This window comes from Heterocephalus glaber, unplaced genomic scaffold (assembly GCF_053883595.1).
Source record: "Heterocephalus glaber isolate CG9 unplaced genomic scaffold, H.glaber_assembly_v1.0 deba00001760, whole genome shotgun sequence".
NCBI lineage: Eukaryota > Metazoa > Chordata > Mammalia > Rodentia > Bathyergidae > Heterocephalus > Heterocephalus glaber.
In genome coordinates this window covers 2,062,384-2,086,210 of record NW_028258457.1, presented here as the reverse complement: position 1 = coordinate 2,086,210, position 23,827 = coordinate 2,062,384, and the positions used below count along the sequence as shown (strand labels likewise).

At 41.8% G+C, this 23,827-nt stretch overlaps 1 protein-coding gene across 1 annotated transcript; it reads right to left on the bottom strand.

Annotated features, from left to right (window-relative positions):
• Positions 1 to 682: 682 nt before the first annotated feature.
• On the bottom strand, positions 683 to 9,041 carry Casp14 (caspase 14). The gene is made up of 8 exons (XM_004872515.3): positions 8,904 to 9,041; positions 8,660 to 8,819; positions 6,619 to 6,690; positions 5,434 to 5,583; positions 5,115 to 5,340; positions 4,858 to 4,974; positions 4,668 to 4,771; positions 683 to 3,996 (listed from the first exon to the last, which is right to left on the bottom strand). Exons 3-8 carry the CDS (start codon positions 6,643 to 6,645, stop codon positions 3,892 to 3,894), a joined length of 729 nt encoding a protein of 242 aa, XP_004872572.1. The 5' UTR covers positions 6,646 to 6,690; positions 8,660 to 8,819; positions 8,904 to 9,041; the 3' UTR covers positions 683 to 3,891.
• Between the last annotated feature and the right edge of the window lie 14,786 nt (positions 9,042 to 23,827).

The following is a 23,827-nucleotide window of genomic DNA, read 5'->3' as shown; positions in this document are numbered from 1 at the left end:
AGTAGTACTCTATTGTGTGTAAATATCATATTTTCCCTACTCATTCATTTGTTGATGGGCATATAGGCTGCTTCCAAGATTTAGCTATTTTGAGTTGTGCTACTATAAACATGAGTATGCATGTATCACTGTAGTATGATGTCTTTAGCCCTTTGGGGAAGATACATAGAAGGGAAGTAGCTGGGTCCAGCGGAATTTCTAGTTTTAGTTTTTGAGGAATCTCCATATTGGTTTCCATGGTGACAATAGTACATTTTCTTTGTCTGTTGATGGACACATAGTATCATAATGTGGATCTTGAATGTCCCCTAGGGGCTCATATATTGAAGAGTTTGCTAGGTCATATGGTAGTTTTGTTTTAAATTTCTTCAGGAACTCCTGTACTGTCTTCCACAATGCTGCTTAAACTTACCTTCCCAGCAACAGTTTGCAAGAGCTCCTCTTTATTCATATCCTTGCAATATTTATCTCTTGCTTATTTATGTATTTATTTTTTGCAGTACTGGGGATTCAATCCAGGGATCCTCTACCACTGACCTACATCCCCAGCCCATTTTATAGTTTGAGACAGGGTCCTGCTAAGTTCCCCAGGCTGGCCTTGAACTTGGGATCATCCTGCTTCAGCCTCCTGAGTAACTGGGATTACAGGCATGTGGCACTCCAGTTTAAGAAGCCCCCCCCCTTTCTGTCTCATGAATGCTAGGCAATCACTTTACAATTGAGCTAAATTCCAGCTTTCTAGTCTTTTAAAATAAGCCATCCTAACAGGTATTAGATTATAGCTCATTATGGTTTTCGTAGCAAATTTGGAATTTGTTGTAAGAATAGTTTTCAATCTTTTTTTCTCTTATAAAGGGTCAGATAGCAACTATTTTCACCTTTGCAGGTCGTATTGAGTCTGTTGTAACTATTCATCTCTCTTTTTGTAGAATGGAAGAAGCTATAGACAATATGTAAGTGAGCGATCATGACTATGTACCAATAAAGCTTTATTTATAAAAATAGGCAGGCTGGATTTGTGAAGTGGCCCATAGTTTTATGACCCTGTATTTGGAGACTCCAGAATCATTTGGTGTTTAGACAGCAGGTTTGCATATGGGCGGGTGCACAGCACTCTGTATATGTGCCATCCCAGATCATTTGGCCCTGCATGCCCATCCTGTCCTGGTCACTTGCTCTGCCATTCTTATGGATAAAGCCATGGCTATGGCTGCATCAAAGGTGAGGAACCCTAGGTCTACTAATGACCCTATGTCAGTCCCAGTTCCTTGGGAACTGGCTTGAACTGGATCAGGAGTGACAGCCAGGCTGGCAGTGTAGCTCAATGGCAGAGTACTTGCTTAGTGTGCATGAAGCCCTTGGTTCCACCATCAGCATAACCAAAAAACAAAATCCTTTAAAAATATCTCATCAGCAAGAAGGCCATCCATATGCCAATAGGCTGCTGTCTATTTCCTGGGTACTGAGAGAGGAAAATGTTGAAGCTATGTTTTAGTTTAGGGGGAAAGGTGTGATTGATTAGATATGGCTGCCATGTGCAAAAGCATAGAAACAAAGATGTGCTTGCTAAATATTTGTGTTCCTGTAACTAGCTGCTCTCTAGGGTCCCTTATAGATTTTTTTCTCTCTTGCCTTAGCCTCCTCAGTGGCTGGAATTACAGGTGAGTGTTACTACACCCAGATTTGCCCTATTGTTTTGACAATATGTGGTGCTGGTGTCTGGATACTTCCTTAGGCATGTTCTGGAGTTGTATCAACCATGTAAAATATAGTCATTTAGTACAGAAACGTGGTCTGTATTTTTAAATGTTCCTAACACATCTGCTGTTGTGAAAGAGACAGGTTGAGTCTCCTGATTCTCTGTTCATGGTAGACACACCCAAGTGGCAGCTGGCCATTGAGAGAAAGAAATCAAATCCAAATGTCCTTTCACACCAGCCTCTTGGCTTATACACAGAGTGAAGATTCCAACCCATTCTTGCAAAGTTTGACAACTGTTTATTGAACACTCATTGTTTCAATGATATTCTCTTGGCCTCCAGAAACGGTAATTTCTAGCATTTCATCTTGGGTAAGACAGTAGTAACAACTACAAAGACCACTGGGAAAGGCTTTCTGGGATAACTAGGGGTGGGAGGTAGTGGGAAGAGGCTGAGGGGGAGTGAGGGCCCCTTTGCTTAGGAAAATGGTGACAGCGGAGGCTTAGTACAAGGAGGAAGAGGACATAGACTTATTGCAAGAGTGCATTCATGCAGGAGGAGACTGAGGATGAGTTTAGCTGAGTGCTGGTATGCAGTGGAATTGCAAGGCTGTGAGAAAGCAGAATGTGGAGTTTGGAAGTGGTGTCTAAATAAGAGGGCTCATTGTGTCCTCTGGACGTTTCCAGGGAGATTGCTTTTGTAGACGGTATGAAGGAAAGATGAAGCACAGTGGGACAGGAAGGCAGAGAGCAGGGAAGGATGCTAGCTACAATGATCAAGATAGGAGAGGATGGAGATCAAGCTTAAGGGTGGTGTGGAGGGACGAGAAGGCAGGTATGAAATCTGATTGGGGTGGCATGTTGGCTGGTGGTCCATGAAGCATAGAAGAGAAGGGTCATAGATAACTTCAGAATTGCCAGCCTGAGGTCTAAGGGTAAGGATGCCACGGAATTCACGGAGGAGAGACCAGGAAGAAAAGACTCATTATCAGGCTGGGCATTTAGCTCAATGGTTCCACTACCTGCCTTGCAAGAGCAAGGTCCTGAGTTTGATCCCCAGTACCAAAAAAAAAAAAAAAAAAAGACTCATTATCAATGAATTTTCAATGATGGTGGCTACATCTATACAGCATGGACCATAACTTGGCAGAACATGCATCTGGTCCACATTTCAGCCCAGTGCTGAAATTCTACAGGGTGGCCCCCAAGCTGGTGGCTATTGAGAATTTCTAGAAGTTTTCCAAAGAGATCTTCCCTCCAACATAGGGTCAACATTTGGTAGGTAGTTATAATTAGAAAACCTTTCTAATAGATTAAGACCTAGCAGATGGTGGAAGGGAAGGTGTGTTGGAAGTTAGAAATCTACTGTGCCTCTGGCTTCCTGTGTTGCAACTGACAAATTATTTAACTTCTCTGGGCCTCTGTTACTTCATTTGTAAAATAACGGGGTGATACCAGAGGATCTGCCATAGCTCCATCATACTCTGATTCAGAGTGGCTGAAAGTTGAAATTGAAGGAACAGAGAAAGGAATGGATAGATTTTTCTTAGAGAGAAGGCAGAGTCCAGGAACTTATGAGGAGAAGCATAGGAGGAAGAGAACCAGAAAAGGAAGAGGCAGCTGCATTATCCAGAGAAAAAGCCACTAAAGTCACTCTGAGGAGAATGTGTCAAGGCTCTAACTTGCTAGCCAGGAAGCAGGGTGAAGGAGGATAATTCTAGGGTTCAGGAGTGAACCCCTGGGAGATGCAAAAGAATGTGGGCTCACAAGGTGGTTCTAACTCCAAGTGAGTTGCAGGGGCCAGCAAAGGTTTCATTGGGGTAAGAGGTGGGCAGCAAGCATTGGTTTGTCAGTGGAAAATCTTGAGTTTAACTAGGTAGTTTAGTATGGATATGATTCACAGGAGGAAGAGGAAGATCTCAGTTGAGCACAGAAGCACAAAGTAGGATAAGTGAATGCACCCTGAGGTTGCATTAATGGAGGTAGCGAGGCCAGCCTGAGGGAGGTGATGTTCATGTTACCATCATGTCTTGTGCTCAGATTTGGCTGGCTCGCTCTAAGAAGGACATGGATGAGGGGGTGTGAGGAAAGATTAGGAAGAGAAGATTTTGAGGAATGGTGTCAGTTGCCCTGTAAATATCTGTGGGACCAAGAGAACATCACAGGAGAGCTTCTCCCTGTCTTTTCTACTTTTACTGCAGATAGAGCCGTTTCCGGAGGGTGCTTTGGATTTCAGGGTTCACTTTCCTCATTCTCCCTTCCTGAAGCAGCTCTTTATTTGCCATACGCCGGGTGACCTGAAGCAATAGGTGTAGTCAGCTTAGGGATTGAGCTCCTGGGAGAGTTGGTGTCATGGGTTTATGGGGAGAAAGTTAGAGAATGTGGCAGGTGGGTATGGTGACAAAAGACCTTTGCTGTCTCCCCCTGTTCCATAGTTTTCATGGAATCTCTGGTTGGACTTTTTTCTTGATGTACTGGAGATTGAACCTAGGGTCTTCACGCTGACCTACATCCCCAGCCCTTTTTTACTTTTTAATGTCCAGTCTGACTTCAAACTTACAATCCTCCTGTCTCAGCCTCCCAAGTAGCTGGGATTACAGGCTACTGTGACTGGTTGGAATATATATGTGTGTTTATTATATTATATTATATTATATTATATTATATATTATTATATATTATATATAATTTTTTAAAAATCTGCAATAAAAGATACCACCATTAAAGAAAAAATTTTTGCCCAAATATTAGTTCAGTATGAAAGGACTGTTCAAAGAAGTTTTTTGTATTTCATTAAACCGTCTCATATACTGTGGGTTTGGGGAGTCTGCACCAGGGAAATTTATCACTGGCATAAAGACAGCCTCGTTTTCAGGTTGGGATTTGGGGCTGGGGAAATGGAGAAACACTGGGGGAAGCTCAGCCTGCTCCACCCAGGTGGGACTCCAGTTACCTTGTCCCAACTCACCTCGGTCAGAAGTTCCAGGATGGATCCTTTTCTGTCTTTGAACACCTTCACCAGCGTCTGAATGAAGCAGGAGCCTTCCTCATCGTGTCTGTAGGCAATGTAACCTGTGGGTTTCAGAGAGGGGAGTTGGGCTTCAGGGGTCAGGAGTGGCAGGAGAAGAGACCACCGCGGGCCAGCTGGGCGCTCCTACCCTCCACCGTGGAGTAGACATGGAGGGTGTCCGTGTACGTGGGGATGGTTTGAGGGCTGTCGTCAGTGATCATCAGGACCTTATCACCACCTACTGTTTCGCCGAGGTCCCTGTGCTCTGAGAGAACCAAAAGAGGAAAAGGCAGGGTCAGAAAGGAAGCTGCGGAGGGAGAAGGCTCTGCGGCGGTATGGCGGTGGGCCACGTCGGGGTGGGGTGGGTGAAGAGCGAGCGGCCCTGTGTTCCTGGCTCTGTCCCACCTCCTCGACAGGCCTGCACAATGAACACTTTAGGCTTGGCTCTCAGGGCTTGGCAGTTCTTGTTGTTCAGGACCTGGAAGAGGTCATCCAGCCTGACCATCTCCGCATCTTCTCCCTCGAGGAAGCCTTCTTCCCCATGGGCCATGAGCACCACGAAGGCACAGCTGACAGGCTCTTCCCAGCTATCTATGACCTGCTGGAACTTTTTCATCTCTTCTTGGAATTGCTGGAGGGAGAGAAATGACCAGGCTCAGTAGGGCCCTAGAGCCCTCCTCTGGTTTGGCCCCTTCCCTCATGCCTGGAGCTGGCAGCCAAATACCTGAGCAGTGGGATCTCTTTTCATGATGCTCTTGAATCCCAGGTACTGGAACATGCCTTCCAGGGCTTCCAGGTCTACCTCGGAACCTTCCCGGGCTTTGGTAACACACAGTGTCAGGGCCAGGCGGGCGCCTGACATATCATACTCCTCCTGGCCAAGAGGTGACAGATTCAGCAAGGGCAAGGAGATCATGGAGAAGCAGAAGGTGCAGGCAAAAGAGGCCTGGGGTTACCATTGCCAGGTAAAATACAAGGTACCATGATGCATTTCAAATAAAAAATAAGTTGGTAGAATAAGTACTTTTATATCCTCAATATTGTGTAGGATATACTTATACTTATAACAATGCATTCGTTGTGGTGAAATTCAAATTCAAGTAGGATCTTCTGTTTTTATTTGCCAAATCTGGCAACTGACAAATGAACCTGAGATTTGATTCTCTTAGCAAGACTTGTTGGGTAGGTCACTGTCTTTATCTGGGCCCCAGGTTCCAAATTTAGGTGTGTGTGTGTGTAATTTTGAAGACCCTTTCCCGTTGTTACATTTGATGGCTTTTCTCTCTCCCTATTCTTCCCAAGAACGTTCTGAGAATTCCTCTATCATTTCCTCACTTACAAAGGTCTCCAAATTTCTGAAGCCACTCACCAACTATACACCCACTTATTCCTTCTAACGAAGAAGGATTTGGGTCAGAAATTTCTTTTCTGGGCAGAGGATTTAGTGCAGTGGTGCCACGGCTGCCTTGTGCAGTCCTGAGTTTGATCCCTGGTACCAAACAAACAAACAAACAAACCAAAAAACAAAACAAAACGAAAACAAAAATTTCTTTTCTGAAGAGAAGCATGGTACTGAGTCCATAGTGATAAGAACTGATCTTTAGAGACAGGTAGAGCTGGGTTCCCTCCCTCTCCAATTTGGGTTAAATTTCTGAGTCTATTTTTTTATCATTTGGAAGATCACAAAGTTCTTTCTAGCTCTGAGTATGAGTTATTTTTTTCTTTCTCACTACTCTTTTTTTTTTTTTTGGTGCTGGGGATTGAACTCTGGACCTTGAGCTTGCGAGGCAGGTGGTGAAACCACTGAGCTAAATCCCCGGCCCTCTCACTACTCTTTTTGAAAGATTAAGTTCCTCACCTCCTTCCTCTCCAGGTGTTCCCCCTTCCTTCAATCTGTCCCCCAACCTACCTCCTCCAAAGGCTGAGGATCACTCATTTCTCCTCTGATTCTGGGTTCAGCTCTCAACACTCTTTTCTGAACCTGAAGACCAAGAGAAGATAGGTTGAAGGTCTCCAAAGAAGGCAAAGGACCAGGGGACAGAGTGGTCTCTGGGTTTCTGAGAGTGTATAAGACACCCATGGTGGACCCTGGCATATGCTCAGAGCCGGGTAAGAGATGGCAGTCTGTGGTTCATGTTCTCCCTCAGCTGACAACCTCGTAGAGTCTTCCATCCATGGGTGTCCTCAAAATGCCATCCCTAACCCCTCTGGAGCCCCCTCTTGCCTGCTTCAGGACACTCAACTGCCTGTGATGGACTTGACCTCCTGCTGAAGGCTCTGGATTGGTGAAAGGGTCAAGTGGGCCATTTGTTGTCCTCTTCTACTCAGGAGATGACTAGCTGGGGTGGCATCAGTAAGGAGAAGCCTTTGGGTTGGACTTCAAATGAGAATTCCATCAAAGTTGATGAGTATTATTTTGAAGCTATCCTGGTGGGTCTCTGAGAGACTGAAGAGGTCTCTTTGCTTTGAAACTGAACATCTATTAAAGTTCTCTCTTCTTTTCTCTGAGTTCTGCTCTCTGGCTAAACAGAAAGACTTCTGGCATTTTCCCATCTAACTTTGTCACTTCTTCTTCATCAGCCTGGAATTGCCAGAGGAGAGCCCTGCTTGATGATGTGGGTGGAGTGACGTCTGCCATACCGTCTCCATCTGTCCTTGTCTCCACTCACCCAACCATTCATGCGTCTACCGTTTCCTCATCTCTTTACCCAGACACCCATCCACCATTCATGCTTCTATCATCCATCCATTTATCCATCCATCCACCCATTAATTCATCCAGTCACTTATCCATCACTCACCATCTATACACCCACTTATTCAGCTGTCTTTCCACATAATCAACCCATCTACCTATCCGTTCAACTACCCATTCATTCATCTACCACCCATCTACCAACCACCCATCCGTCCATTTATCCATCCCTCCATCTGTTTACTTATCCATCCATCTGTTTATCCATCCATCCATCCATCTGCTTATTCATCCATCCATCCATCCATCCACTCACCACCCACCTCTCTAGCACATACTTCCTGGTAATCTATTATTTGTTAAGTACTGGGAACATAGTACATAAGACATTCTTTTTGTTCATATGTAGCATTAGTGTATGAGAGAAATGAACATCAAATCTTTCTGTCTAGACACACACACACACACACACACACACACACACACGCACACAGAGCAAAGAAAGAGGAACCAGATGTTGTGAAGGAGAAAGTGGAGGGAGCACAGCTCTAGAACCAGATACACCAGAATCAAGTGCTCGTTTCTCCTAGCTGTGAGTGCTGAAGCATTTCACTCCTCTTCTGAGACTCAGTTTTCCTGAGGAAAGACCTTGGAAGAGTGTTAGGTGCTTCACAGCAATGGCAAATCAAGGTAGGTTCTGTGATTCCAATTTATGCCCTGGACATAGCTTCTCCCTTCCCCTCATCCCTGCACTGCTGCTTGTTTATACTTGCTTTATAGCAGCAATCTTTTTTAAACTACTCACTGAATATCAATCACATTCATCATCTCTTTGTGGTTATATGCACATAGAAAGATCGCAAGGCAGATATATTTATAGGTAGACACAATTTTATGAGGACGTGACATGTGCTTTATAGAATAGCAGTGTTTTTGATTCTCATTCTCTTGGCTTTACTGGCAGCTCAGATTTCAAGAGTGAAAGCCTGGCACCTTCATCTCTGTCTCCAACAGTGGGCATGGAGGTGGTGCTGGGGAGAATTTATTGAATAAACAAATAATAAATGAACAAATGAAAGAAAGCCTGGAGAGATGGGTGGATGAATGATGGAAATTTCTTCAGTTCTGCCAGAACTGGTGAGAAAATCCATTCATGAACGACAGGTGTGTGTGTGTGTGTGTGTGTGTGTGTGTGTGTCTGTGTGCAACAAGGAGAGGTGGAAGAGGAAGAGGTGACAGTGGCCACATCACTCACCGGCTGTAGACACAGTTGTTCCTTAAGGCCAAGCTGAAGCTTCTTGCTCTCCTATCTGCTGGTCTGGGGCTGGGCTTTGAGGAGGAGTTGGATCCACGTGCTGATCCCTGAGAAGGGGCTGACAGTGCCGGATCTCCCCAGGTTCTCCCGAGAGGCCTGACTGTGAAATAGCACAATTATCAGTTCCTTTTATTGCCAGTGAGTCTTCTGTCACTCACACAACCTCACAATGAGAGGGACACACCCTCGGCACAGCCTTGGTGTTGAAATAGAGTCAAACGCCCATGGAGTGAGTGACAGGAGGGCTCTGCTGATGTCCCCTGGCTAAAGACGCTGGGGCAGAGAATCCGAGTAAGCCAGAGCGTGGTGCCAAACCAGCCACAAGACCATCCACCGGCACTCTAGGCTCGGCTCATCGGCACCCAGCATTCCTACCGCCCTGCCTATTTCCCCCTCCACCTCCAGGGGAAGATGACACCAACTTCACTGGCTTATCATCATGTCACGTCCTCAGGAGCCCTGAGTGGTCACCATTGTCCCCCCCACTTTGCAAATGAGGAACCCTAGGTTCATGTGGTAAAATCACGTGACCGCTTGAGGCCACACCACCAGTGACTGGCACAGTGGACATCTGAACCCAGGAGGATCCGACCCTTTGGCCCAGTTGCCATTGATGCTCCACTGTCACCTCAGCCCTTCTCTTTTCTTCCCGTGGGGTTCCTCCTCTATTCTTCTTCAGAATTTTGTTTTGTGATTTTTAAATGTTATGCCAGCCGCCTTCATGAGATATTATTCACATTCCATATGGCTCCCCCACCTACAGGGTCCTATTCAATGGCTTTAGGATATTTACAGAGTGAGGCCGGTTCAGAACATTATCATCACCTCAGAAAGATACCCTGCACTCTTTAGCTATGGCCCGAACCCTCTCAGCCCCAGGCAGCCACCAGTGTAACTTCTATCTCTATAGATTTCTCTGTTCTGGGTGTTTCATGGGAAAAAATGTTATTATATGTTGTGCTTTATATCTGGTTCCATATCTTTAAAGTTCATCCAGGTGGCAGTGCATATTATTACTCCATTCCTTTTCCATGACTACGTGTTATTTTCCATTTTGTGAATGAATAAATATAATTTGGCTGTTTGAATAATGCTATTACAGACATTTATGTACATGTTTTTGTGTGAACATGTGTTTTCATTCCTTTTCTAGGAGTGGAATATTCAAACAATACAGGGATGTTTAAACACACCTGGACCATTCCTACACCTCTAATTCTTCCCTTTGCTTTGAGATAACACAGACACAAGACTAAGCATTTTCCTTTCAGTTCTTACCTTTGTATTAACTTGCACATTATCAGCTGTTGTTTGTATACATGGGGTCATTTTACCAAATTGCTCTGTTACTTGTTTTGTTCACCTAATTTTATGTCTGGGTCATCATCCCTTGTCAGTACCTATGGAACAAAATCATATTTTTTGTTCTTTTGTTTTTGGTACTGGGGATTGAACTCAGGACCTTGTGCTTTGCGAGGCAGGTGGTGACTAAGCTGAAGCTCAGAAGTGAGCTAAATCCCCAGCCCCAGTGTTTTTTGTTCTTTAAGAAAACTTTTTAGTTGGACTTGGCGATGCACACCTGTAATCTCAGCTACCCAGGGGCCAAGGCAGGAAGATGTCAAGTGAGACTCTTGCCTGGCAACTTTAGGAGACTGTGTCTTAAGATAAAAAATAAAAAGGGCGGGGGGTATAGTTCAGTGGTAGTGTGTCCCTGGGTTCAATGCCCAGTAGCACAAAAAGCCCCCAAACAACCTCTAAAATGTCATTGAAAAATGCCTGCAGATAACAGCACAAAACTTTCTTTTCAATGAGCTAAGAGAAATGAGTAGTATACATGAAACAAATTAGCACCTATATAAAATATTTTTGAAACAATGGAATAGAGAATTTGGGGAATTATTTGAACTTCTCCCTACCCTCTATTTCTCTATCTTTTTGTCTAAGACCTGTATTCTGAGTGACATTTTGGCTATTCTTTAAACAGTATGGCACACAGTGTATTAACTGTTGCTATTCTCTATTTTGTTAAGAAACTTTGTTTTATTTTTAATAAAAAAATCTACATGCATAAAAGTGCACAAGTCTTAAGTGTGTGGCTCAGTGAATTTTCATGAACTGAATGTCTCCAACCAGCACCTGCCCAAGGAAAAGAATATAACCAACCTTGTGCCTCCAAATTTCCTTCCTTTCTGTTTCCTTCTGACCACTATCATCTCTAAACACTATCCTAATAGAGAACACTACAGATTTTTTTTTCTGTTTCTGGGACTTCATATAAATGGAATCACACAATATGTTGTCTTTTGTGTCTGGTTTGGATCAGTCAACATTATGTTTGTGAAACTCAATCATTGTTAGCATGTGTCTTTAGTATTTTTAAAATCTAATTATTTTTATAGCAATGTCTCTCAATTTTCTCATTATCGCCACCTACAAGTCATCATAGACATTGTCCTGTAGTCGTCATGCATGAAATTTCATACTATAGATATATCACATTTATCTATCCATCCATCTATACACCCATGCATCCATCTATCCATTGTTTGGTCTATCTGTATATCTATCCATCATTGTTCTACCCTGTCTTTTTTTTATCTCTCATTCAATTCATCCATCATTCTCTTCTGTATCCATCTCTCTGTCTCTATTTTCTTTCTCCTTTTATATGTGTGTTCATTTTTTCCTCATCTCTCTCCTTCTCTATCTCTGTCTGTCTATATTTGTTCCATAATTCCATCTGTATGGATATCATCTTTATACTGTTTGTGTTTCTGTATATCTGTGTATTAGACATAGAAAGAGTGAGATTATTTTTGTCCCTTCAGATTGGGTGAGGTGGCTACCCTTGAACATGTATGCTTCCTATAGTATTCTATTATGTGAATATACCACAGCTTATTTATTCAATCTGATACTCACAGGCACTTGGGTTGCTTCTAGTTTTTATATTATGAGCTATGGATTTATGCACGTATAATTCTTAAAAATTTTTACTAGTACATATTTGCAGTATATAATGATTACATTCATCTGAGAAAGTTGGTACATGTACATAACACAATCTAAGTCTTTTTAAGTCCCCTTCTTTTTCCCATTTTCTCCCTCCTTTCATCTCTTGGTTCCCTTACCATTTGCAGAAGATCTTCCTCCTTACTTCCTATTATTCGTCTTTTATTTTAATGCGTACTTTTTGGTGAATAGATGTATGGATTTCTGCTGGATACACATTTATGAGTGGAACTGCTGAATCACAGGCAATGTACACACATAGATTGAGTAGCCACTGCCAAAATTTTCCGAAGGAGTGTCTTGCATTTACTGTCTAGCCAGCAGTGAATGAGGACTCTAACTCAATGCCAACATTTGATATTTTTCCATCTTTTTCATTTTGGTCATTTCAGCACTCAAGCAACTGCATGGTTGTGTAGGCTGCACAATATTTCATAGTATGAGTGTACAGCAATTTGTTTGGTCATGCCTCTGCTAATGAACACTTCAGGTATTTCCAATTTTTCCCCATGAGTAATTTGTACATACATCTTTAGGCACCAGATTGAGCCTTTTCCATAGGAGCAGTTCCAAAGGCTTAGACATTAAAATCTTTGATATATTCTGACTGCCAACTTTCTTCCCCAAAAGGCTTTACTAATTCATTTTCCTTTTTAAATGGTACAGGATATCCTTACTAAGCTTCAGTTTCCCTGGGTGAAAAAAGTAGATGACACCATGTATCTTTTAGGGTGCTTCTGGGGGAAATTCATAGGGTATCATGTACATAAAGCACACAGCAATGCTACTGCCTGGTGTGTAGGAGACACACTATATTTTCTTCTTTTCTGTCTCTTCCTCTTCATAGTTCTCCTCCTCATTCATTAGAATATTTGTTCAACAAATATTTATTAAGGATTGTGTCAGATGTCGAGTCAACCTTGGTAAATAAAACTGACACGAGCTTCATCCTAGTAGAGATGACAAGCTCATGTCATTTTCTCCTTTTTTCCTTCTCTATCTTCTCTATCACTATGGATCACCAAAGTGACTCATTGTATTAATGACACACCTACCATATGATTGTTTTTTTGTTTGGTTGGTTTTTTTTTTGGTACCGGGGATCGAACTTGGGTCCTTGAGCTTGCAAGGCAGGTGGTGGATCCACTGAGCTAAATCCCCGGCCCTGCCATATGATTCATGCTGGAGTAGACTTGGGGGCTATTGGGCTGTGTGTGGGAAGCACATATCTTTTTTTCATTAGTTTATTGGTACATTTTAGGCATACAATACAGTTACATTCATCATTGGGAACTTGTACCTTTGCATGATGTATCTTGGTTCTTATTTTTTCCCCATTCCCCTGCCCTCCCTTCAACCCCTCTGGCCCTCAAGAACATATCTTTTTAACACAACATACCTTGTGTGGTCTCCTCATAATGACCCAGGATAAGATCTGACTATTCTAGAAGAGGATAGAACGACACACCTGGGAAGTCATGGAATCACCTGCAGAGGTTGGGAGACATGATATCACCCAATTCTACAACGGTATAAAAACACATTTTTCATTGGAAGAGAAACCAAAACCAGAGAAACGCTGAATTAAATTAGACCCAACATTCCACCCTTACCCTATGTTAAACATTTTAATTAAACTGGGCTTCTGCCACTTTGTCCCTCTTTGAAACTTTGGTTTTTAAAAATATCTTTCACAGGATCTGTTCAGCTAAGAAGAGTGGACCTTAGAAGAAGGAATTGGAAACAGGTGATACCACTCCCATTGAGGACCTATGCTTTCTATATTATTACAGGGGTGTCTCTAGTGGTGTGCTAGAAAATATCTATCACCCAGATCTCTGGAAACAAAGCAACAGGAAACTAAAAAAAAAACCCCAAACAATAAAGAGCAAAAATATACATTCATTTGTAGAGTGTACCAATCTCCCTGGACTAATTACTCCATGTGGCTCATCACAAGCTACCAATATGGCACCACTGGATATGGAGTTGGGAAGAACTGGCCTGATGGAAGCCCAGGATTGAAGAATTTTTTCCGCAGGCAGCCATTCTGCAGGGAGGGACATGGGTCCAGACAGGCTGGTCCTTGGGGGTGAGGGCCACATTTGAGCATTTCACTTGGAGCCAGGCACATAGCAAGTGTCTAGGGTGGTAAAGCTGGGTGGATGAATGTGTTGGGATGTCCAGTTATCTCCCACAGTGGAGGATGGCAGGGGTGTACCTCATTGATTCCTCCTCAGCCCATTGATGATGAGACCCGAGGGGTTCCTGAGTCCTCTGATGAGACACATGTTTGTACTGTTGGTGCATGAAAAAAAAGGTGTCATCATGGGCTGGAGTTAACTAATCAACTATTTTAGTCTGCTGTGGTGGTACGTGCCTGTCATCCTAGCACTCTGTGAGGCTGAGGCAGGAGGATCACAAGTTCAAGACCACCCTAGGCAACTTAGTGATTTAATGAGAATTTGTCTTAAGAAATTTAATAAAAGGGCTGCGGTCGTAGCTCAGTTTAAAGGCTCTGGATTCAAACCTCAGTACAGGGAGAAAAAAACCCTTGATTAACTAATCTAACTGATTAATTATATTAATCAAAGTTATTGGACAATTGAATTGCCAGAGGAAAATTATCTTGTTTTAAGGTCTCCATGGAGGAATGCACAGTAGTGCATTGTGGGGCTATAAGCTGGCTTTCTAGGAGAGGTGCATTTCCCTGGATGCTCAAGGTATGAGAAGGTGCTCCCCAGTTGAGCACCCAGGAAGGCAGCCATGCAGAGAAACCCCAGCACGGGCAATAGCAGAGTGAGGGAGAGAGCTTGTAGCTGTAAGGCTCCATGCTGCTGCTGTGTGGCCAGAGAACACAGTGTAAGGAGTGGTGGTGATGAGAGCTAAGTCCAGATGGGGAGAAGGGAGTCCAGGAGAGGGTAGGATCACGAAGGGTCCTGGAGCCACTGTAGGGAGTCTTCACTGGCTGGGTCAAAGTGTGACAAACCATCCTGGTTTGCCCAGGACTAGTGTTACCTGGTATGTGGGGCTTTCAGCACTAAAAAGCCAGGGTAATTCTAGGCAAAGTGAAATGATTTGATCCCTAATCTATCAACATTGGGGAGCCATTGAGGAATGCTGAGCCAGAGAATCACGCAACTCTTGGTGGTTGAAAGATTAACTGGATCTCAGGTGAAATTCAGTGTCTACAGGGAGCTATGTTTCAGCCCTCCCTGGATCAGGTTGGATCCCATGTGCACAGCTTTTGGGACTTCTAGGCAGTCATGTTGCTCTTATGATGCTTCTTTGAGGTCTTCCCTCCTCACAAGATAGTTGACTGGGGAGAGGATGGGCCACACACGTCATGTAGAATCAGCACCCAGCAGAGCATGGAGAAAATATTCAAAAATGTTTGTAAGTAGTGAGCAATTGACACTCTTGCTCCTTAACCCTACAGTTACATTCTGGGAATAATACCACCTCAACATCAAGAATTTAGCACGGCTTGTTGTGCCCTTTGACCAGCATTTTCCTTTTCCTGCTCTTGGTGCTACTTCCTAGTCAGCGCCATTCTATGCTCAGCTTCTGAGAGTCTGACTCTTCACACTCCACATGTGGGTGAGATCATGCAGCATTTGTCTTTCTGTGCCTGGCTTACTTCCCTTCACATACTGTCCTCCAGGTTCATACTCAAACAATAGGATTTCCTTTTCTCTCTCTTTTTTTTAGCTTGAATAATTGCATCGTGTGTATAAATCATATTTTCTGTATTTATTAACCCATGCCTGGACAGCAAGGTTGCTTCTGTTTCTTGGCTGTTACGAATAGTGCCACAGTGAACATGGGAGTGCAGGTGTCTCTTTGACATACTAATTTCATCTCCTTTGAATATGTATTTGGTAGCATGATTGCTGGATCACACGTTAGTTCTATTTTTAGTTTTTTAAGGACTTCCATACTGTTTTTCCATAATGGCTTTACTAATTTACATTCAAAATTTCATTTAGACAGAAGGAATAAGTTTGTGAGCTCTTTTGCCCAGTAGGGTGACCATGAGTAATAATGTATTCTAAATTTCAAAATTCTATGAGTGACCTTTTTTTTTTTACCCCCAGTACCAGGGTTCAAACTCAGGACCTTGTGCTTGAGAGGCAGGCACAGTGCCACTGAGCTAAATCCTTGGCCTGTAAGAGTAAACTTTTAATGACTCACCAAGAAAAAAATAAGTGAGGGGCTGGATATGTAATTAACTTGATTCAACGATTCCACATTGTATGCGTGTGTCAAAACATCACATTGGATCTCATAAATATATATGATTATTTGTGAATCAAAAATGAAATAAAAACCTATTACTTATTTAAAGAAAGCTCAATATCACTTAGGCCTGAAACTGACTTCCTTTATGTCAGAGTGAGGGGAGACCTCCCTGAACACCCACGGACCTCCTGGGTGCCATTTTCTTGACATTCATTGCTGGAGTGGGTTTGTCCTGCCTTCACACAGGGGTGGAAAATGGTCCCACTCCCAGACTGCTCATGTTCACCCCAGGCACATCTGCAAATCTATCTTTGTAGCCCTAGAGTCCTTTCTCTGCCTGGTGCCTGGATTCTCATCTTTTTGTCCCTGGCCCATGATTCCATCTGCATCTCGGGTTGTGACCTCTGTAGCTCCCTCTGCCTGAGTCATGAGCTCTCATCATCCTGCTGCTCAAAGACTCCTGGCAACTTTCCACCACCCCAGGTTCCCTTGGAGGGTAAACAACTCTCGACACCAGCAAGATGAGGTGGCATCTCGTCAATCAGGATTTTGTCTGCCCATCTGGGAAGACGCCCAAGTGCCCCAGGCACTCCTGCCTTCCCTTGAGTGTATGTATCAAAGTTTTGCAAGCCAGCCAGTTGCAGTAAACAAGGAGGGCAGCTGTGCAGCTGTGACTTTTTCAAACATCCACTTAGAGCATTATATTTCACTGTATTTTATTTTTCTGGTATTTTATTCCTTCTGGTATTTATTGACACACATTCACAGTAAAAAATCCAAAAATGTTTATTAGTAGCAGTCATTACTAGTAGTAATGACAGTATTACTGTAGTTATATGTTGTGGAATGAAAATCTTGATCTAAAGAACCTTTTTGTTTGTAGTGCTGAAAATCAAACTCACCTCCTTGCACATGCTGGGCAAGTGCTCTGCCACTGAGTTGCACCCCCAACCCTGAAAATCTTGATTTCCACTTGCATGTATTTTTGTTTTGAGACAGGGTCTGCCTATGTAGCCCAGGCTGGCCTTGAGCTCAAGGCAATTCTTCTGTCTCAGACCCCTGAGGCACCAGCATGCTTGGATTTTGTTTTTGGTACCGGGGATTGAGCTTAGGACCTTAGGACCTTGCACTTGCAAGGCAGGCGTGGTGCCACTGAGCCAAATCCCGTCCTGTATTTTTTTAAAAAATTGTGTATATTCTCTCAACTCAGCTTCATGCAGAGGGGGGCTTATTTCTTGGCAAGGTAAGGAATGCATACAACATGTTACCTTTCTAAAAATACATAAAAATTCTAACTGAAACATAATAACTGTACCTATGTATGGGTTACTGTGTGACATTATAATACATGCATTTATAATGATCAGATCAGAGTAACTGACATGTTTATAACCTCACACATTTATCACACGTTATTTTTCAAAACAAAATATGTATAAAACATATATATATATATAGTGTGTCAACCAATAACACAAAGTACCTACATTTCAGGTAAAACAAAATAGTCCTTTACCCTGACTTCACGTACCTGAGTTGCTAGATTAAGGGATGCTGTCTATCCTTTAGGAACATTTGAAACATGAAAACTCAAAAAACTCTCAATAACTGTGTGACTGTACAGAGGAAATAGAGGGTTAAGGACAATTGAAGCTGAGGCAGGAGGATCGCAAGTTCGTGCCCAGCCTGGACAACTCAGGGGCTTACTGAGACCCTGTCTCAAAATTAAAAAATAAATAAATAAAAAAGAGCTAGTGATGTGGCTCAGTGAGAAGACCACAGGTTCAATTTCCAGTACGATAAAAAAATTAAGTTGGCTCTTAAAAAATTTAAAAATTTAAAATTTTATTAGTGCCTGTTTACAGTGCATATGATTGGATTTATGTGGGGAGTTGGCACACGTACATGACACATCATACTTCTTTTTACATCCCTTTCCCCTTTTATTCCTCCCTCCTCCCTCCATCTCTTGGTCCCTTTTCATTTGGAATAGATCTATTTCCCTGTTTTCTATTATCTTGTATTTTGATCTTTAATTTACTTGGGGTTTCTCATACACGAGAAACCATGTGCTGTTTAACCTTGTGCATCTGATTTATTTCACTTAACATTATGGTCTCAAAGTTCATTCACTTCCCTACAAATGATTCAAATTTATCCTTCTTTATAGCAGAGCAGTACTTCTTTGTGCATAAATGCCACATAAGTTGGCTGTAAGTGGTACGTTGGATTCTGAATGCAACTCTCTGAACTCACCCTCCTAAGTCCTCTTCCTTCCCTTGCTCCATAGTAAAGGGGTCAGGTCAGTGATGAAGAAGTGAAAGAAGGGCTTGGCTACTCTGCAAGTCCACCCTGAGAAGGTTATGTGAGCTCAGTGGAATCAATGTGCTAGCCAAAACTACTCTGGAGGAACGAACACAGGTCTGAGAGCAAAAACAGTTTTCTTTCTGACTTTGACCAAGTTACCCTCCCTGGCCATTTTCTCTGTTCTGGTCCATCTCCTGGGAAGGATCTCCATGTTGTTCCAGTCCTTGCTAATTTACTATAAATGTGTGTGTGTGTGTGTGTGTGTGTGTGCATGCACATGCACGTGTGCTTGCGCGCATGCACACATAGTATAGGGGATGAGTGTGTTGGTGGAAAGGATGCATTATCTGTGGCAAGCAGATAATCAAATAGCAGGTACAGTGGAGCCTAATGCTAGAGGATATATGCTTTGCAATCCACCTGTCTGAGTTGGATTCTTGACCTCAGTTGATACAGATAGTGAAACCTCTTGACTCAGTTTCCTCATCCATAAAGAAGAGATGGTGAATTGAGAGGGGTTAATGTATTAAAACACCTAGGAAAGTTTCTTTTGTCTAAGAACAAGCAGTATTTCACTTCCCAGATAGCATTTCTTTATTTATTCTTTTCAGTATTGAGAATTGAACCCAGGGCCTTCACACTGAGCTACATCCCAAATCTTTTCTATTTTTTTATTTTGAGACAGAGTCTCTGTAAGTTTCCCAGGCTGGGCTCAAATTTGCAAACCTCCTGCCTCAGCCTTCCAAGTAGCTGGGATGACAGATGTGCACCCCTGTGCCCTCCTTTTTTCCTCAAATGTCACTTCCTCTGTTTGAGTTGTGACGGGCAACATCCATGATGTGGGGCAGGACAACTGTCATTGCTGTACGTAGGAGATTGGCCCTGGCCCTCTAGCTGCTGTTTTGAAAGTTGTGTGTGTGTGTGTGTGTGTGTGTGTGTGTGTGTGTGTGTGTGCACCAAGTTTTTTTTTTTGGTACCGGGGATCAAATTCAGGTCCTTCCGCTTGTGAGGCAGTTGGTGGAACCACTGAGCTAAATCCCCGGCCCCACCAAGTCTTTTTTATGATGAGAAAGGAGGAAAGAAAAAGGGAAGGATGTGGCCATAAACTGATAGCATCCATGAGCTGAGCCAAATCTTCTGGGAGGGCCTGGTTCATTATATCACTGTGAGATGTAAGACAATGACTTCATAGCAATTAATAATGGCTGCAATAGTTGTGCTATTAATGAGGCATGAGATTAAGATAAAAGAATAATTATGTGTTACTACCATGAACAAGCAGAAATGGCAATTGTGGTTATTCTTGCAATGAAGCATCACAAACATGTTTTTGTGTTCAGAAATGAGTGAGGGAGAGATGGGAAAGAATGATGAGAGGAAATTCTAGTAGGTATCTGAATGGGTGCCTGGGTGGAAAATTACTGCTGGAAAAGAGATTTCAGGGGCATTGCTTGTGCAGCCCATTTCTCCACAGAAGGGTGGAGCAGAAGTCTACTGATAGGATACCTGGAACCTCATGGGGATGTGTAATTAGGTCCAGGACCTGAGAAGCCGGAAGTGGAGAAGGATTATGCAAAATCAATCTTCCAAATGCTGACCTCATCTCCAGAGCAGGATTTACTGCTTCTGCTGGGGAAATGGTTAATGGCGTTACACAAAAAGTGTTCTTTTTCTAACAATCCCAGGCACATTCAGCTATCTGATCTTTGACAAAAGGATAAAAAATGCATGCTGGAGGAAAGGTAGTATCTTTAATAAATAAGGCTGGGAAAACTGGCTATCCACATGCAGGAGACTGAATGTAGATCTATATCTCATCATGTACTAAACTAAGATCAAAACTGATCAAAGAACTAAATGTTAAAACAGAGACACCTGCTGGAAGATGAAAAGGTAAAACCCTTCAAGACATAGGCGTAGGCAAAGACTTTCTGAACAGAACACCAACTGCACAAGAAATTACATCAAGAATCAACAAATGGGATTACATACAATTCAAAAGCTTCTGCACAGCAAAGGAAACAGCCAATAGGGTGAAGAGACAACCTACAGTGTGGGGAAAGTTTTTTGCCAGCCACTATGCACACAGAGGACTCATATCTAGAATATATAAAGAACTCAAAAAATTAGACTTCCCCAAATAAAAGACCCAATCAAAAAAATGGACAACTAAAATGAATAGACACTTCTTAGAAGAAGAAGTACAAAGAGAGTACAAATGGCCAATAAATACATGAAGGAATGTTCAACATCTCTGGCTATTAGAGAAATGCAAATCAAAACAACACTGAGTTTCCATCTTACTCCAGAAAACAATGACATCAAGAAATCAAATAATAGTGAATGGTGGCTAGGCTGGTGTGAAAATCAACCCTTTTACATTGTTGGTAGGAATTTAAACTAGTACAGCCCCAGTGGAAATCAGTATTCCTTAAAAAACTAAAAGAAAATTCATTCAACTCAGCTATTCCTCTTCTAGGCATCTTCTCTCAAGAAATTCATTCCAGTGAATCCCCATACTAGGAAAACAGAGAGAGCTCCAATAAACAACCTAATGCTGAACCTCAACCTCCTTGAAAAAGAAGAGCAAGACAAACCCAAAGTTTGTACAAGGGAGGAAATTATAAAGATAAGAGCAGAAATCAATGCAATGGAGACTAAGAGAATGATACAAAAAAAAAATCAATGAATTGAAGAGTTGGTTTTTCGAAAGAATAAATAAAATTGATAAACCCTTAGCCAACCTTATCAAAAAAGGAAAGAAAAGGCTCAAATTCATGCAATTAGGAATGAAAAAGGTGAAGTCACAACAGATCCAGCAGAAATCCAGAGGATCAGCAATACCTACTTCAAGAACCTGTACTCTAATAAAATGGAAAACACAGAAGAAATGGACAGATTTCTAGATACATATGAATTACCAAAGTTGAACGAAGAAGATATAAAAATTCTAAACACCCCAATTACAATCAGTGAAATTGAAAACGTAATTAAAAATTTACAAACAAAAAAAAGCCCAGGTCCTGATGGTTTCAATGCTGAATTCTACAAGACATTTAGAGAAGAACTATTGCCACTACTCTTTAAACTTCAATGAAATTAAAGGGAATCAGTACTTTCAAGTTCATTCCTGGAATCAAAGTAACATTTGATTCCAAAACCAGGGAAAGAACCAACCAAAAAAGGGAACTACAGAGCAATCTCCTTAATGAACGTAGATGCAAAAATCCTCAACAAGATACTGGCAAACAGAATACAGAGGGTCATCAAGAAGATCATACACCCTGACCAAGTCAGATTTATCCCAGGGATGCAAGGATGGTTCGACATATGTAAATCAATAAATGAAATACACTATATTAACAGAGTCAAGGACAAAAACCATACGATCATCTCAACAGATGCAGAAAAAGCGTTTGACAAAATCCAACAACCATTTATGATAAAAACCCTACAGAAAATTGGAATAGAAGATCTTTATCTCAACCTGATTAAGGCTATCTATGAAAAATCAACAGCCAACCTTGTATTAATTGGTCAAAAACTGAAAACTTTCATGCTAAAATCAGGAACAAGACAAGGATGTCCACTGTCACCACTCCTGTTCAATATAGTTCTGGAAACATTAGCCACAGCAATTAGACAAGAGAAAGAAAAAGGAATAAAGATAGGAAAGGAAGAAGTTAAACTGTCATTATTTGCTGACAATATGATATTCTACATAGAAGACCCCAAAAGCTCTGCCAAAAGACTTCTAGACTTAATTGACAGATTCAGCAGAGTAGCTGGATACAAGGTCAATACTCAAAAATCAATAGCCTTCTTGTACACAAATAACAGACTCACTGAGAGAGAAATTAGGGAACCAATTCCTTTCAGAATAGTACCCCCAAAAATGAAATATCTAGGAATCAATATAACGAAGGAAGCAAAAGACCTCTACATTGAAAACTACAGCATTGTGAAGAAAGAGATTGAAGAAGATATCAGAAAATAGAAAGACATCCCTTGCTCTAGGGTAGGAAGAATCAATATACTGAAAATGGCCATACTTCCAAAACTGCTATATAGATTTAATGCAATCCCATTTGAAATGCCAACAGTTTATTTCACAGAACTAGAGAAAACAATCCAAAAGTTCATTTGGAACCAGAAGAGACCTAGAATAGCCAAAGCAATTCTAGGCAACAGAGACATGACAGGGGTTATCACGATCCCCAATTTGAAACTATACTGCAAAGCCACTGTGACAAAAACAACATAGTACTGGCAAAGAAACAGACCCAAGGATCAGTGGAATAGATTAGAAGATGCAGAAACAACTCCAGACATACTCAGCTACCTTATCTTTGACAAAGGAGCCAACCATCCTCACTGGAGGAAAGATAGCCTCTTTAATAAATGGTGTTGGAAAAACTGGATTTCAACCTGCCAAAGACTAAAACTAGATTCATATCTATCACCATGCACTAAACTAAAATAAAAGTGGATTAAAGATCTAAATATTAAAACAGAAACACTAAACTTGCTGGAAGATAAGTTAGATAGAACTCTTGAAGACATCAGGATAGGAAAAGACTATGAACAAAACCTCAGTAACATGGGAACTAGCACAAAGAATCAACAACTGGGATCTCATCATATTAAAAAGCTTCTGCACTGCAAGAGAAACCACCAACAGAGCTAACAGACAACCTACGATGTGGAAAAAAATTTTTTAGCAGCTATACCTCAGACAAAGGATTACTATCTAGAATATATAAAGAACTTAAAAAAGTCAGACCCCCAAATTTAAAGATCCAATTCAAAAATGGGCATCTGAAATGAAAACACATTTCTCAGACAAAGAAGTAAAAGCAGCAAATAAACACATGAAAAATGTTCAACATCACTGGTCATTTGAGAGAAGCAGATGAAAACAATACTGAGATTCCACCTCACCCCAGAAAGAATGGCTGCTGTCAAGAAATTAACCAATAGCTGGTGGGGTTGTCGGGGAGAAAGGAGCCCTTCTCCATTGTTGGTGGGAGTGCAGACTGGTGGAACAACTGTGGAAATCAATTTGGAGATACCTCAAAAAACTAGGATTAGAGGTCCCACTTGACACAGCTATTCCTCTCCTGGGTATCTATCCAAAAGAATTAAAGGAATCATACCACAGTGATATATGCTCACCCATGTTTATAGCAGCATAGTTTGTACTAGCTAAAGCTTGGAAACAGCTCAATTGCCCATCAACTGGAGACTGAATAAAGAAAATGTGTTTTTAAAAAAAATAAATTGGAGTACTACTCTGCCATAAAGAAGGATAAACTTTTTTTAAAATTAATTTTATTTGTACATTTTAGGTATACAATATAATAACATTTATCACTGGAAATTTCCATCTTTATATAATCTCTCTTGGTTCTTATTTTACTCCCTTTCCCTGCCCTCCCTTCAACCCTTCCATTCCTCCCTATTTACAGAGACTTGGTTTTCATTTTTTCATTTTCTCATATTAATTCCATTCCAAAGAAGGATAAACTCGAGTCATTTGTAGGAAAA

Excerpts from the sequence above, each read along its gene's own strand:
- Casp14 (XM_004872515.3), bottom strand. The coding sequence starts at position 6,645 with ATGAGTGATCCTCAGCCTTTGGAGGAG. Across the intron at positions 5,584-6,618 it reads ATCCTCAGCCTTTGGAGGAG|GAGGAGTATGATATGTCAGG; the intron begins GTAGGTTGGGGG and ends CCTCTTGGCCAG. Across the intron at positions 3,997-4,667 it reads TCCTGGAACTTCTGACCGAG|GTCACCCGGCGTATGGCAAA; the intron begins GTGAGTTGGGAC and ends CTATTGCTTCAG.